The 12756-nt window shown below is 51.6% G+C and overlaps 1 protein-coding gene across 2 annotated transcripts in view; it reads left to right on the forward strand.

Annotated features, from left to right (window-relative positions):
• The first annotated feature begins 731 nt into the window (after positions 1-731).
• CLPB (ClpB family mitochondrial disaggregase) overlaps positions 732-12756 on the forward strand; it is a 73551-nt gene continuing 61526 nt past the window's right edge. For both annotated transcript variants that reach the window (XM_059873650.1, XM_059873659.1), the window contains exons 1-2: positions 732-1432; positions 2286-2337. In XM_059873650.1, coding sequence (XP_059729633.1) covers positions 760-1432; positions 2286-2337 — 725 coding nt within the window. In that variant the 5' untranslated portion in view covers positions 732-759. The remainder of the gene's footprint in view (positions 1433-2285; positions 2338-12756) is intronic.

Genomic DNA, 12756 nt, shown 5'->3' on the forward strand with positions numbered 1-12756 from the left:
ACATGCACTCACGCACACATGCATGCTCACGCATGTGCCCACACAGGCGTCCCCCAGAGGCATGTATTCTGCGCCCAGCCTGCAGCAGATGCCCAGGATTCATTCATAGCACCACATGTGCAAGCCCTGCCTGGGGGCACAAGCGCTGCACACGTGTGTGCGTGTGCGCACAGCTGCCCGGGGGATGCGTGCCCAGGAGAGCACGCGTGCCTGCAGGTGTGCACAGGCTGCCGTGTGCTCGTATGTGGCACTGCATGCGTGCATGCAGAAACGCCCCTGTGCGTGTGCGCCAAAGCACGCGCGTTTGTGTGCCCCTGTGTGTGAGTACAGGCGTGTGCACGAGTGCGTGCGTGTGCCTGTGTGCGCTGCTTAGTGTCTCTCCGTCCGTGCCCGCCCGCCCGCGCGCGCGACCCCTCTGCGTCACACACGCTCGCGCCAGGGCGCCCCGCCCTCCCCTGCCCCCCGCCTTCGCTGCGCCCCCTGCCGGAGCCCGCCCGCCACTACTTCCCTGCATGTCCCGCAGCCGACGCCGGTTTCCCGGCATGCCCCGGGAAATCCGCGCCGCGGTGCCTCCTGGGGGTTATAGTCCGCTGTGGCGGATAAGCGCGCTGTATGTCGCGGTGGGGACTACATCTCCCGGCACGCTTTGCTCGCCCTCTTCATCAAGCTCCGCCGGCCGGCACCCGCCATCTTGTCCACCGGCCTCTGCGACGGGGGGGGGTAAGGTGCGAGCGGCGCAGCGGGAGGAGCGAGGGAACTATGCTGGCGTCTCTGGCGTTCTACCCGCTGCCGCAGGGGCTGGCGCGGCTCCTCCGAGCGCGGCCATGGTGGTCGCCGTCACGTGCGACCTACGGCATCGCGGCGGCTGTGGCTGAGGGGGCCGGGGCCGCCCGGCCGCGGCTGCTCCCGGTATTGGCCGCCAGAGGGCGCCGTGGGCTCGCGCCGACGCCAAGCGCGAGGCTGTCATGGCGGATCGCTGCCTGCAGGGGGCGACAGGGGGGCCTGTGGGGGGAAGCCCCGGTGGCGGGGCCGGTGCCCGGGGGCTCTCCGCTGGCTGCTCCGCCAGGCCCCACTTTGCCAATGGGGCCAGGCCCAGGGGGCTCTCCTTTAGTTAAAGGGCCAGGCCTAAAGGGGACCACCACAGCGGAGAGGCCAGGGCTGTCTGTTCCAGGCCTGGCCCCACTGCAGACACCCCGGCCACCTGCCACCGGCCTGGCCAGCACTGGCTGCCTTGTGCCAGCAACATCGTCCAGCCTTGTGGCATCCCTCAGAGAGCCGACGCCATGGCCCTCGGGTGCAGAGCAGCGCTGCTGTCATGCGGGAGACCCCGGCGGGCATCAGAGTGGAGCTGGGAGCTGCTCCCCGGGAGCAGGGCTGCCTGCCCTCATCGCTGCGCTGGCTTACTGCTACCTGCGGGACCGCCTGTCCAAGGGTGACTATCGCTGCTGGGGCCGGCCCCAGGGCGGGAGGCGTGGGATGCAGGAGAGAGAGTCCTGTGCCCTTTGGGAGGGGATGTGGGGTCCCTCCTTGGGGATGGAACCTGCCTGCTGGCTGTAACCTGGGAAGCTCTTTAGAGAAGGGTTATCCTTAAGGCTTTAGTGCATAAAGGGGCTCCAAGAGAGCTAGAGAGAGACTTTGGACATGGGTTTGGAGAGACAAGATAAAGGGGAATGGTTTCCCACTGACTGGCTTCTTCTAATTCTGAGGGCAGGCTTAGATGGAATATTGGGAAGAAATTCTTGCCTGTGAGGTTTGATGAGGCCCTGGCACAGGTTGCCCAGAGAAGCTGTGGCTGCCCTATCCCTTGGAAATGTTCATGGACAAGGCTGGGAGCAGCGTGGTCTGGTGGAAAGAGTCCCTTCTCATCTCATGGCAGAGAGGTGGAATGAGATAAACTTTTAGGTCCCTCCCAACCCATCGTTTATCCCATCTCCCAGAGCTGGGTGCTGCTCTTCCCTTCTCTAGCCAGGGGGTGTCATTCTGACTCTGTGGTAGGAACACTTCTGTGGTGTTTGGAAACCTAGCTGAGGCTGACACCTTGGGGTGACAGTGTCCACTGCCCTGGGGTGCCTGCTGCTGTTCTCAGGGTGTGTAAATGGGGGCTGGAGTCAGTCACCAAGACAGCGAGGAGTTTTTAGATAGCCTGCTCAAAGGAATAGGCTCTTGCTCACTGGGGTGGTCAGTGAGAACTCTGAGCAGCAGCAGCAGCCCCTGCACATTCCAGGTTAGGATGTCCATGTGTATTCTCCATGCTAACTCCCTCCTCCCTTCTTTCTGCATTTCAGAGGATGCTCTTCTGGAAGCTGCAAGGATTAACAACGTTTCAGAAGTCAAGAGGTGAGCAGGGTTCTGAGACATGAGAGCAGTGTGCCAAGGGCTGGGAGGAAAGGGAGACCCTGTTAGCACATGGGGAAGAAAGGGTCTGGCTGCTCCCAGCCCCCATGGGGTGCTCCCCTCACCCTCTCAGATCCAGAGTGGGTGGGGAGAGATGGGGAGCATCCTTACTTGTTGGGTAGGAGGTGGATCACAGATCGCTGTGCTGAGAGAGAACTGTGAGGCCATAGTGCAGATGTGGGCATACCCCTGTGAGTGGCACACTGCAGAAGCTCATCCCTTGGGGTCTGTCTCTGAACAAACAGCCCTTGTGGGTTCCTCAGCCTGAGCCAGCAGTTCTCCAGGGGCCTTTTGTCTCACAAGGAGCAGAGGAGAGAGCTCCACCCAGCCAAGGAAGTCAGGAAGTGAGTGGTTGGGTGACCAAAGAAATGGCTGTTAGGGAGTGGAGCATCTCCAGAACTCCTGTCCCATGGCAGCAGGCTTTTTGTCCCCAGCTGGGTGTGCCTGCCTCATTGGGGTGGTGCCATGGCACCTTTCAGGTGCATCTGGCAGTGTTACATTCCCTGAGGTGGTAACAAAGGGCCAGTTTCTCACAGGCTCAGCATGTGACTAGTCCCCAGGAGGCATGTTCTTTCTGCAGCCAGACCTGCAGGGAGGGACTCAAAGGTTCTCAGGATGGTTTGTGAGCAGCAGTGTCGTGTCACTGACGTGCTCCAGTGATGGCTCCACCCGGTGCTGGGGACAAGCTCTGGGACTGTGGGAGGAAAGCAAGTCTCCCCTAAAGTGGGAAGAGAAGTGTGAGAACCTTGGAGCTGCTTCTTGAACAGATCCTTTCACTCCTACCTGGTTTGTCTCATAATGCCAGAGGTCTCCCAGGTCCCAGGTGCTGCCCTCAGCCAGTATAGAACTCAGATCTTTTGGCAGCCTGGCAACTTGTGTCGGATGGGAAGAGACATTGCTGCTCTCCTGTGTACACCACCTGTGTGTTCCTGTCTCTGGCTGAGATCTCCCACCCAGCACAGGCACCTGAGGAGGTAGGAGCTGCCATCCCTGTGTAGAAGCAAAGGGAAGAGAAGGATAGGTGCAGAAGAGGACAGGGAGAGGAGAGCCCTCTTGGCCTGCAGCCAGGGGATGTTCCATCCAGTTTCCAGGATCTTGGATGGAGCACCTGGCTCTGCTGCACCCCAGGGCTGAGATCTGGCCTAGATCAAGGGCCAAAGAGGATATTGCTGTGCAGCTAATTGGCACATGTGTTCTGCTGCTTGTAATTGCAGGAAGCTGCTGTTTAGGGATGTCTGGGTGATTTGTGAGCCTGGTCAGGCAGATCAGCAAGAGGGATGCTCTGTGCTCCAGCTGGTCAGGGCAGGGCTGGTGGCTGTACACCATCCTGCTGGGCTGCACGTTCACAGCTTCTCCCTTTGTTTCTGTGCTCTGTCACAGAATCACAGAATCATTTAGGTTGGAAAAGCCCTCTGAGATCATTGAGTCCAACCATTCCCCAGCAGCACTGCCAAGCCCACCATTAAACTGTGTCCCCAAGTGCCACATCTACATGTCTGTTAAATCCCTTCAGGAATGGGGATTCCACCACTGCCCTGAGCAGCCTGTCCCAGGGCTTGCTGACCTTTTTCATGAAGAAATTTTCCCAGACATCCAACCTAAAGCTCCCATAGCACAACTTGAGGCTGTTTCCTCCAATACAGTAATTTGTTACCTGTGAGAATAGCCTGACTCCTACCTGGCTACACCCTCCTTTCAGAGAGCTGTACAGAATGAGAAGGTCCCTCCCAGCCTCCTTTTCTCCAGGCTGTCCCCCCAACTCCCTCAGCCACTACTCATCAGCCCCTTTGGTCCAGACCCTTCAGCAGCTTCATTGTCCTTCTCTGGACCCCCTCCAGCACCTCAAAGTCTTTCTGGTCATGAGGAGCCTAGCACTGCACACAGGATTTGAACTGCCTTGCCCAGTGCAAGGATCTGCCTTGGGCTTTCTGGCCACACTGTAGCTGATACAAGTTAGGGTACCATTTGCATTCTTTCCCACTTGGGCACTCTTATGTTCAGCCACTGTCATCCAGCACCCCCAGGGCCTTTCCTGCTGTGCACTTTTCAGTCACTCTGCTCTCAGCTTGTATATCTGCACAGGGTTGTGGTGACCTAGGTGCAGGACCCAGCACTTGACCTATTGAACCTCATACAGTGGCCTCAACCCATCGAGCCTGCCTGTCCAGATCCCTCTGCAAAGGCTGTCCTGGGCCTTCCTTCCTATCCTGTTCCCTGTGGGACTGGCAGCCCTCCCACTGTTTGAAGCTGTGCCTAACTCTGCTTGGCACATGCTTTTTGCTTGTGTGAGAAGCATGAATGGTGAAAACTACTGGCTTGCCCTGCTGCAGGCCGTTTCAGCCTCAAACATGATGAAGGGACTGGAGCATCCCTCTTACAAGGAGAGGCTGAGGGAGATGGGGCTGTTCAGCCTCAAGAAGAGACAACTTGAGAGAGGAACTCATCTTTTTCTGTCTGCAGGGAGGTTGTCAGAGGATTGACCACATTCTGCTCCATAGGGCCCAGCAATGGGACAAGAGGCATCGGGAGAAACTGGTGCACAGGAAGTTCAATCTCAATACGAGAAAAAACTTTGTATTGTGAGTGTGACAGAGCACTGGAACAGCCTGCTCAGAGAGCATGTGGAATCTTCTTCCTCAGGGATATTCAAACCCCACTTGGACACAATCCTTTGCAGCCTGCTCTGGGTGAACCTGCTTAAGGAGAAGGTTGGACATGGTGATCTCCAAAAGTTGCTTTCCACCCCAACCACTCTATTTTTCCATGAATCTCTTTACAACAAGCTTCCACAGCCCAAGATTGCCAGTCCTACTGCAGAGCTGACAGAGGAAACACAGTCTTGCCTTCAATGCTCTCTCCACCTGCAAGGGGTGAAGTCCAAATTGAGCTTTGACAGGATGGGAGTGTGACAATCCAGCTGGGCAGCCATCCATGCAACATTACCTGTCCTGCCACACTGCTGTCCCCTGCTTGCGCTGTCCCCTGGGGTGGTGTTTCTTATACATCTTCAAGCTTGTTTGAAGTGGGATGTTGATCTTTTCCAAGTGCCTTCAGCTGACAGCTGGTCATGGCCCTCTGCACATGAAAAAATCAGAATACAGTTACTAGGAAATACAGTCTTAGTCTAAAGTGTAGAAAATGGCTGTGTGAGAGAGGGTGGGAGATACCAAGAAGATCATGAGATCCCACCTAAAGTACTGATTCTAGCTCTGGGGCCCTCATCTACAAAAAGCTGTGGAGCTGCTGGAGTGAGCCCAGAGGAGGCCACGGAGATGCTCCAAGGGTTGAAGCCCCTCTGTTCTGGAGACAAGCTGGGAGAGCTGGGGTGTTTAAGGCTCCTGAGAGAGCTTGAAGCCCCTGCCAGTGCCTAAAGGGGCTCCATGAGGAGCTGAAGAGGGACTCCAAGGGCATGGAGTGACAGGGCAAGGGAGGATGGCTTCAAATTGATGGAGGGCAGAGTTAGATGAGATATTGGGAAGAAATTCTTCCCTGTGAGGGTTGTGAGTCCATGGCACAAGCTGGCCAGAGAAACTGTGGCTGCCCCATCCCTGGAAGTGATCAAGACCGGGTTGGATGGGTCTTGGAGCAACCAAGTCAAGTGGAAGACGTCCCTTCCCATGGCAGAGTGTGTTAGAACTAGCTGAACTTTAGGTTTCTCCCAACCCAAACCATTCCATGATTCTGTGAATATTCCAAGCAGTGATTCTAAACTCTGAAAAGGAACAGGCCTTTCAGGCATAGCAGACAGACCTCACTGGAATAAAAGTTTGTATTGCTGTGGGAAGAATGCATATCCACAGGCTAAATCCAGCCCCTCTGCTGTAGGCTTGCATCTACCATCTCTGGCTCCTCTGAGCTTCCAGCCAAGTTTTCTCGTCTCTAACCACTTGTTGAATGCAGGGAACCAGGCTGAATTCTTCACTGAGCTGAAAGAATGTGCTAACTTCTGAGAGCATCCCCTTTGGAGCATATGGCAAACCAGCTCTTCCCTCCAAGCCCTTCATGCTGTTAGCCAGCACAAAATATAATAACCTAATTGGTGCAGATAGTTTAATTTCCCTCAGCATTAGTTGTTCTGTGCATTTGGAGGGAAAGCAAGAAGCAAAGGCAAAAAAATGCCCACCTCACTCCCACTTGTGTTGATATTCAGTATTAATATTGATTCTTTATGTTCCAGCTTTGTTTCTTAGTAAGCCACCCCAAGAGCACAGGCTTTCAGCAGTTTTCTCACCAGATAAGCATGATGAAGCAGTGTTTTCCTCAGCCCTGTGCAGCTGTGACTCATGGAGACACAGAGCATGTGTCAGATGGCTGTTATCAGCCTCATTCCTAACAGCAGACAGCCACTCAAATCTGTGTGGTAATGAGATCTGGAGCTGACCAGGTGCTCTCCTGCTCTCACAGGGATCCAGACAGATGTGGCAGTGGGGCAGGAAGCTCCATGTCCATTGCTTCAGCTGAGTCTGCTCTCTCCAAGATGATTTTTTAGGTGGAGGAGATGCAGAAACAGCTAAGTCAGGCTTGATTGCCCCAAACAGTGATCTCTCAATTTTCGAGCAGTACCACTCATCTTGGCTCTGACTCATTGCAGTTCTGCCTCCTCTAGACTGTGCTTGTCTCTTCTCCCTGGTTTGTAAGCAGCACGGCTCATTGAGCTAAATTTCCCCCATCCCTGTCCCTAGAAGTGTTCAAGGCCAGGTTGGACAGGACTTGGAGCAACTGGTCCAGTGGAAGGTGTTCCTGCCCATGGGAGGGAGTAGGAACAAGATGAGCTTTAAGGTCTCTTCCAGCTGTAACCCTTTCAATTCTCTCCAGTTTGGGGGTTGAACTGGGTGTACAGTCCCCCAGTCTTTGGTTTGCTTCCTGACTCAAGTGTTCTTTACAAGAATTCAGAGACTGGGTAAAAAATCCCTCTGCAGTGTGTCAGGCTTTGCTTACCTGGAACATCAGATCGTTGAAAGGCACTGTGTGGAGGAGATGGGCCTTTATGGGAGCCAGTATCCATGTTGTACCTGTTGAAGCATCTTCTCTCACAGAATAGTAGTGAGTGTCATGACTGAGGCTCGAGGGATGCCTGAATGCTTTGTAGGTGAGCAGAAGAGTCAGGTCATTGGCTCCTGGCCACTAGCCATCATGTACCTTACCTCAGTCCTAAACAGCTGTGACACATCTTCAGCAGTGATAGTGGGAGGAGGTTGGAGGCAGGATTGGGAGATGATTTATAATTATATTTATTTCCATTGCTCCATGTTTATATGATGTTGAGCCTGCATTTGTCTGTGTGTATCTGAGTTACAGACACCTAGGGTTTTTAGGATAAAAAGTTGTTTATCATGTTTAATCTTTTCTCCTAAATGACCAAATTTTCCAGGACTGTGTTTCAGTGGAAGTTTTGTTACTGATTATTGAGTTTGAATTGGCCTGTGGCTGCGGGAATTCAGAGCAGATACAACAGCCCAGATTTCTTCATGTTGGCAATGAAGTATTGGGGGAGATGTATGTGTGCTGTGCTTTTCTGATCTAGATAGCTGGAAAACTGCCCTTTTTGATATGCTTCTTGGTGTATTTTGACCTCCCAGGATTGTTTGAGTTTGCACACTGAGTCACAGAGCAGTGTCTCTGCAGTCAGCGCCAAGCCAACAGAGGATCTCATGCTTCTTTCCAAAACAGCTTTGAAGCCCATAAATCCCAGATCCCTCTCTCTGGAAGCAGACACCAACACACCTGGATTTGTGGGAGCTTCTGTATGTCTGGAATATACCTGGGAACCATCACAGGGTTAACTCCAGTTAGTGGAGATGTTTATCAGCAGGGCTGAGTGCAGGAAAGCCTCCTGAACAGCTGTGGGCTTGGAGGAGCAGCAGTCCACCAGCATGGATGTGGCCTGTACAACCAGGGGAGCAATTACTCCACTTTCCTCACAGCTCAGGAGTTAAGGGACACCTTGGAAGATGTGAGGTAGCAGGTTAAAAACATGTTGAATGCTTGCTTACACAGCGCATAAACTGTGAATGTTGTTGGATGTGGGGGAGTCTGACACTTGGGTTCAGGCCTGCACAGAGTAAGTCGAGCAGGTAGCGCATGCCACCTCCAGTAGAAATGGATTGTCAGAAGTTAGTGTATTGTGCTCAAATTCCTCTGCAAACAGTGATGGTCATTTCCCACTTATGCTGCTGGCCTCTGCCAGAGCAGGTTGGCAGGCTGGTAGGGTATTTTTCTGGCACACAGCTCAGCTGTTGCATTGGGGTGACTGAACTAGGGCTACTCCATGTAAGGTTTCACATTCTCTTCCAAACCTGGTGATGCCAGCTGTCGAATCACGGAAGGATTTGGGTTGGAGGGGACTTTGAAGCTCATACAGCTCCAGCCCCCTGCCATGGGCAGGGACATCTTCCACTAATCCAAGTTGCTCCAAGCTCTGTCCAACCTGGTTTTGAACACTTACAGGCACAGGGCAGCTACAGGTACACACATGTCTGTATTGGCCTTTTCTGGTTGGGTTGTGTACCTCTTTGACTTTTCCCACTCCATGTGCTTCACCCATGGTGGTTTTGCCCACCCTCTGAGCCCCCAGACCTGCTCTCCTCTTGGAGTTGACTTTACCTCCTGAAAGTTGGATTTATAAGAGCTTCCCTTTGATTTTGAGAATTCATTTCCAGGAGTTTCTTCTTGGCCACTGGCCTCTCTGCACTGGCCTCTCTGCATGGCCTGTGCTATCAGGGCTAGGCTTACCGGGATTCCTCCAGGATCCCCCATGTCCTGGAAGCAGCTTTCCTGCCTTGAGAGCTGTAGAGAAATGCTGTTTCTCTCTCCCTTGCCCTTCCCCTTGCCCTTCCCCTCCCCTTCCCCACAATGTGCTGGTCCATATGTTTTCATGGAGCACCATGGTGTGTTACTGGCCCTGTGAAGGTGGTGAGGGGTGAGAGACAGCAATGAGCTCTCTCCAAGAATACAATGGGGGCATCAAAGGGTTTCAAGCAGCTCGCTGTGTCTTCCTGTCCAAGCAGATCCTTTCCTTGGCAGGAAAATCTAGCAGGGATTGTGCTTTCATGTTCCAAGATATTGTCCAGTTGGGATGTTTTACTTCCCCCCTTCTTCTGCAAAGCAGAGAGCAGTTCCCAAGAGGGTGAACACATCTGAGGGTGTCCCACACTCTGCAGTTAAACAGTGACATATTGGGACAGGGCTGGGGGAAATGTCTAAGAGGCTGACAGAAACAGAAGCTATTGTTGTTGCAAAAGTTCAAGTTTCCAGCTTCCTCTTCCTCCACCTGTCAGGATGGAGTGCTGGGCATGCTCCCAGCACTGAGCACAAACTCAAACATGCCCTCTGGGCTCAGCAGTGTCACCGAGTCAGTCACCCAGAACCCCAGTGACGGGTGAATAGAAGGCACATCTGTCCGGGGGCAGTGGGGGGAGAAGGCTCATCGCTGCCGATGTGGGCTCTTTATCTCTTCTGCGGGGATCAAAGTGCTAAAGCTTTGGGAGTTGCTGTCTTGGGGTAAAATAGGGCATATGCACAAAGCAGTAGATGCTGCTCTGCCCAGATTCCTTCAGCAAATTCCAGAGCAGACAGTGATGTTCATAGAGTCAGGGAATTGCAGAGTGGTTTGGGTTGGAAAGGACCTTAAAGCTCACCCAGTTCCAACTCTCTGCCATGGGCAGTTACACTTTCCACTAGACCAGGTTGCTTCAAGCCCCGTCCAGCTTGTCCTTGAACATTTACAGGGATGAGGCAGACATGGCTTCCCTGGGCAGCCTGTGCCAGGGCCTTACCACCCTCATAGGGAAAAAAGTCTCCCTAATATTCAATCTAACCCTGCCATCTGCCAGCTTTCTGCTCTAAAACCATTACCAAAAAAAAAAAAAGTTTTATTGCAATCCCTTAAATATGAGTACTTCCCCAATCAGAAACAGCACCAGCTCTGGTTTGGGGTTCTTCCCCTGACCAGGTCTTGAATCACAGAATCCCAGAAGACTTTATGTTGGAAGAGACATTTAAAGGTCATCCAGTCCAACTGCTGCCAGGGAAGGGACATCTTGGTGGCACCACTGCAGTCAAAGAACAGTTTGTCATTTGAGAAACACTGGAAATGGCGCTAATAGAGCTGTATCCATGTGAGAAACTCCTTAGGAGAGGAGTCCTGGATCTTACTTGGTTAAAATGTGGATAAACATCCTAAACATTGATCAGAGGATTTTATTTAATTAAAATAAAATACTCCTGCTGGTAAATACATTTGGCTGTCTGGGCTCTGAGCAGTGGTCTTGGCTTTATCGATTGTCATATCATTAAATCAGGTGGAGAAAAAATAAATGGTGGGCCTGAAGACCCTGAACATAAAGTTCAGTTGTCTGAAAATCTGTTAAGTTGCTGAGCATCTTGCAATGATTTAACCCAAAAAAAAAAAAAAAAAAAAAAAAAAAAAAAAAAAAAAGAGAAAGCAATCCAGCTCCTAAATGAAATGTCAATGCATATTATGGAGATGGTATGATACAGGTAATTCTCTCACTGGGCTCAGTGATGTGGCATTCCAGATGCTTATGATGATCTAGATTCCTGAACAGAAAACTACTTGACTGATCCTAATACCTTTGCTCCAAGCCTGTAACCTAATCCCACAGGAGAGGCTCCAGCATCCTTCCTGTTGGATGCATGATGATTAAAAAGGTTTGACTGCCAGACTAGGATCTTTTTCATTCTTTTTTTTTTAAAGAATGAAGATAATTCATTATTCAGTATGTCCTTCCAGTGTGTCTGTAGAGAAAAAAGCCTTTCAGTACTCATAGGTATTTTTCAGTGGCTCCAAAGTGCCTTGAGAATTCTAAAATCACAGGATGATAGAATGGCTTTGGTTTGAAGGGACCTTAAAGATCATCTAGTCCCAACCCCTGTGCCATGGACAAGGACACCTCCCACTAAACCAGGTTGCTCAAAGCCCTGTCCAACCTGGCCTTGGGCACTTCCAGGGATGGGGCTGCCACAGCTTCTCTGGGCAACCTGTGCCAGGGCCTCACCAATTTCCCAGGGAAGAGCTTCTTCCTAATATCTAATGTAAATCTTGCATCTTTTAATTTAAAACATCATCTTTTTCTTTTAAATAAGGGCTGATATCCTGTCCTTTGTCTCAAAGGGAGATACTGAAGTTACACTGCAGGTTCCATTTTTGAGAAAACAAATGTAACAGGAGAAGGGGGTTGACTTCATGCTGACATAATGTCGGGTTAGATTGTATATTGGGAAGAAATATCCATTCACATGGCTACCCCATCCCTGGAAGTGTTCAAGGACAGGTTGGATGGGGCTTAGAGCAAACTGGTCTAGGGGAAGGTGTCCCTGGCTGTGACAGTGGGATTGGAACTGGATGATCTTCAATGTCATTTCCAGTCCAAACCCTCCCGTGAAATGTTAAAACTCATGACAGGCAAAATTAAGACTGACTCTGCAGCAGAGCAACCCAGTAGCTGGCAGAAGGTGACCAGGATGGTCTCTCTGCCCCTTTAATGTAAAATCATATAAATACCATGGTCAAGTGCAAATGGGCCTTATAATTTGCAAAATTACATCGATTAAACTCTACTGAGGACGTTAATCAGTGCTTGGTTTTGGGCTTTAAGGCTTTTATTGCCAAGCAAAAGTTCCCAGCCTGAAAAGGTTTGTATGCCTCCATCCTGGCATAGCTGATGCCTTCTTACCTGCAGTTTTGGTGTTGGGGTTACTGTGCCCCTTCTGGGTTCTTTTTTCAGGCTCCCTCTCCCTTGTCATCAAGATGCCTTTATTTCCTGGATTTTCTGTGACTATTAGACTGTCACAGTGGCACACTGTAGGAAGGGGGTGATGAGAATGTTACTGCTTTCAAATGACTTTCAAATGGCCAAGTAAATACCATGAAATTCAGAAATTACTTGGACATGTGGTCCACACCACTTTGAGAGACAAGTGGAAGGGGATTGGGCATCACAATGTATGGGAAAGGATTTTTGGAAGCAGTTAGGGTAAGTCAGGGGAGACAGTAAGATCTCTGCCATTGTAGCATCCTGAGCTCTGGTGCTGGTGGGAATGGCTCCTTGGCGTCTGAGGGAGCTAGGTGTGGAGTTTGTTCCTGCAGTGGCAGTGAGTGAGCAGTTTTCTGGCTGAGGGAGCAACTCCCTGTGCCTGCGCAGAGGACACGGCACACATGGTGGCACAGATGGAGCTGTGGTGTGGATTTCTGCTGCAGGCAATGTCCTTCCAGCTGGAGCAGGTGATGGTGTGACAGCAGCAGCCATGGGTCTGAGTCAGGCTACCTTATCTCTGTTGTGAGTGCAAACACCTCTGTAAGCAGAGCTGCAAAGGGAGCTGATCTGTGCAGATAGCAATCTG

The sequence above is a fragment of the Haemorhous mexicanus genome, chromosome 2, assembly GCF_027477595.1.
Source record: "Haemorhous mexicanus isolate bHaeMex1 chromosome 2, bHaeMex1.pri, whole genome shotgun sequence".
NCBI lineage: Eukaryota > Metazoa > Chordata > Aves > Passeriformes > Fringillidae > Haemorhous > Haemorhous mexicanus.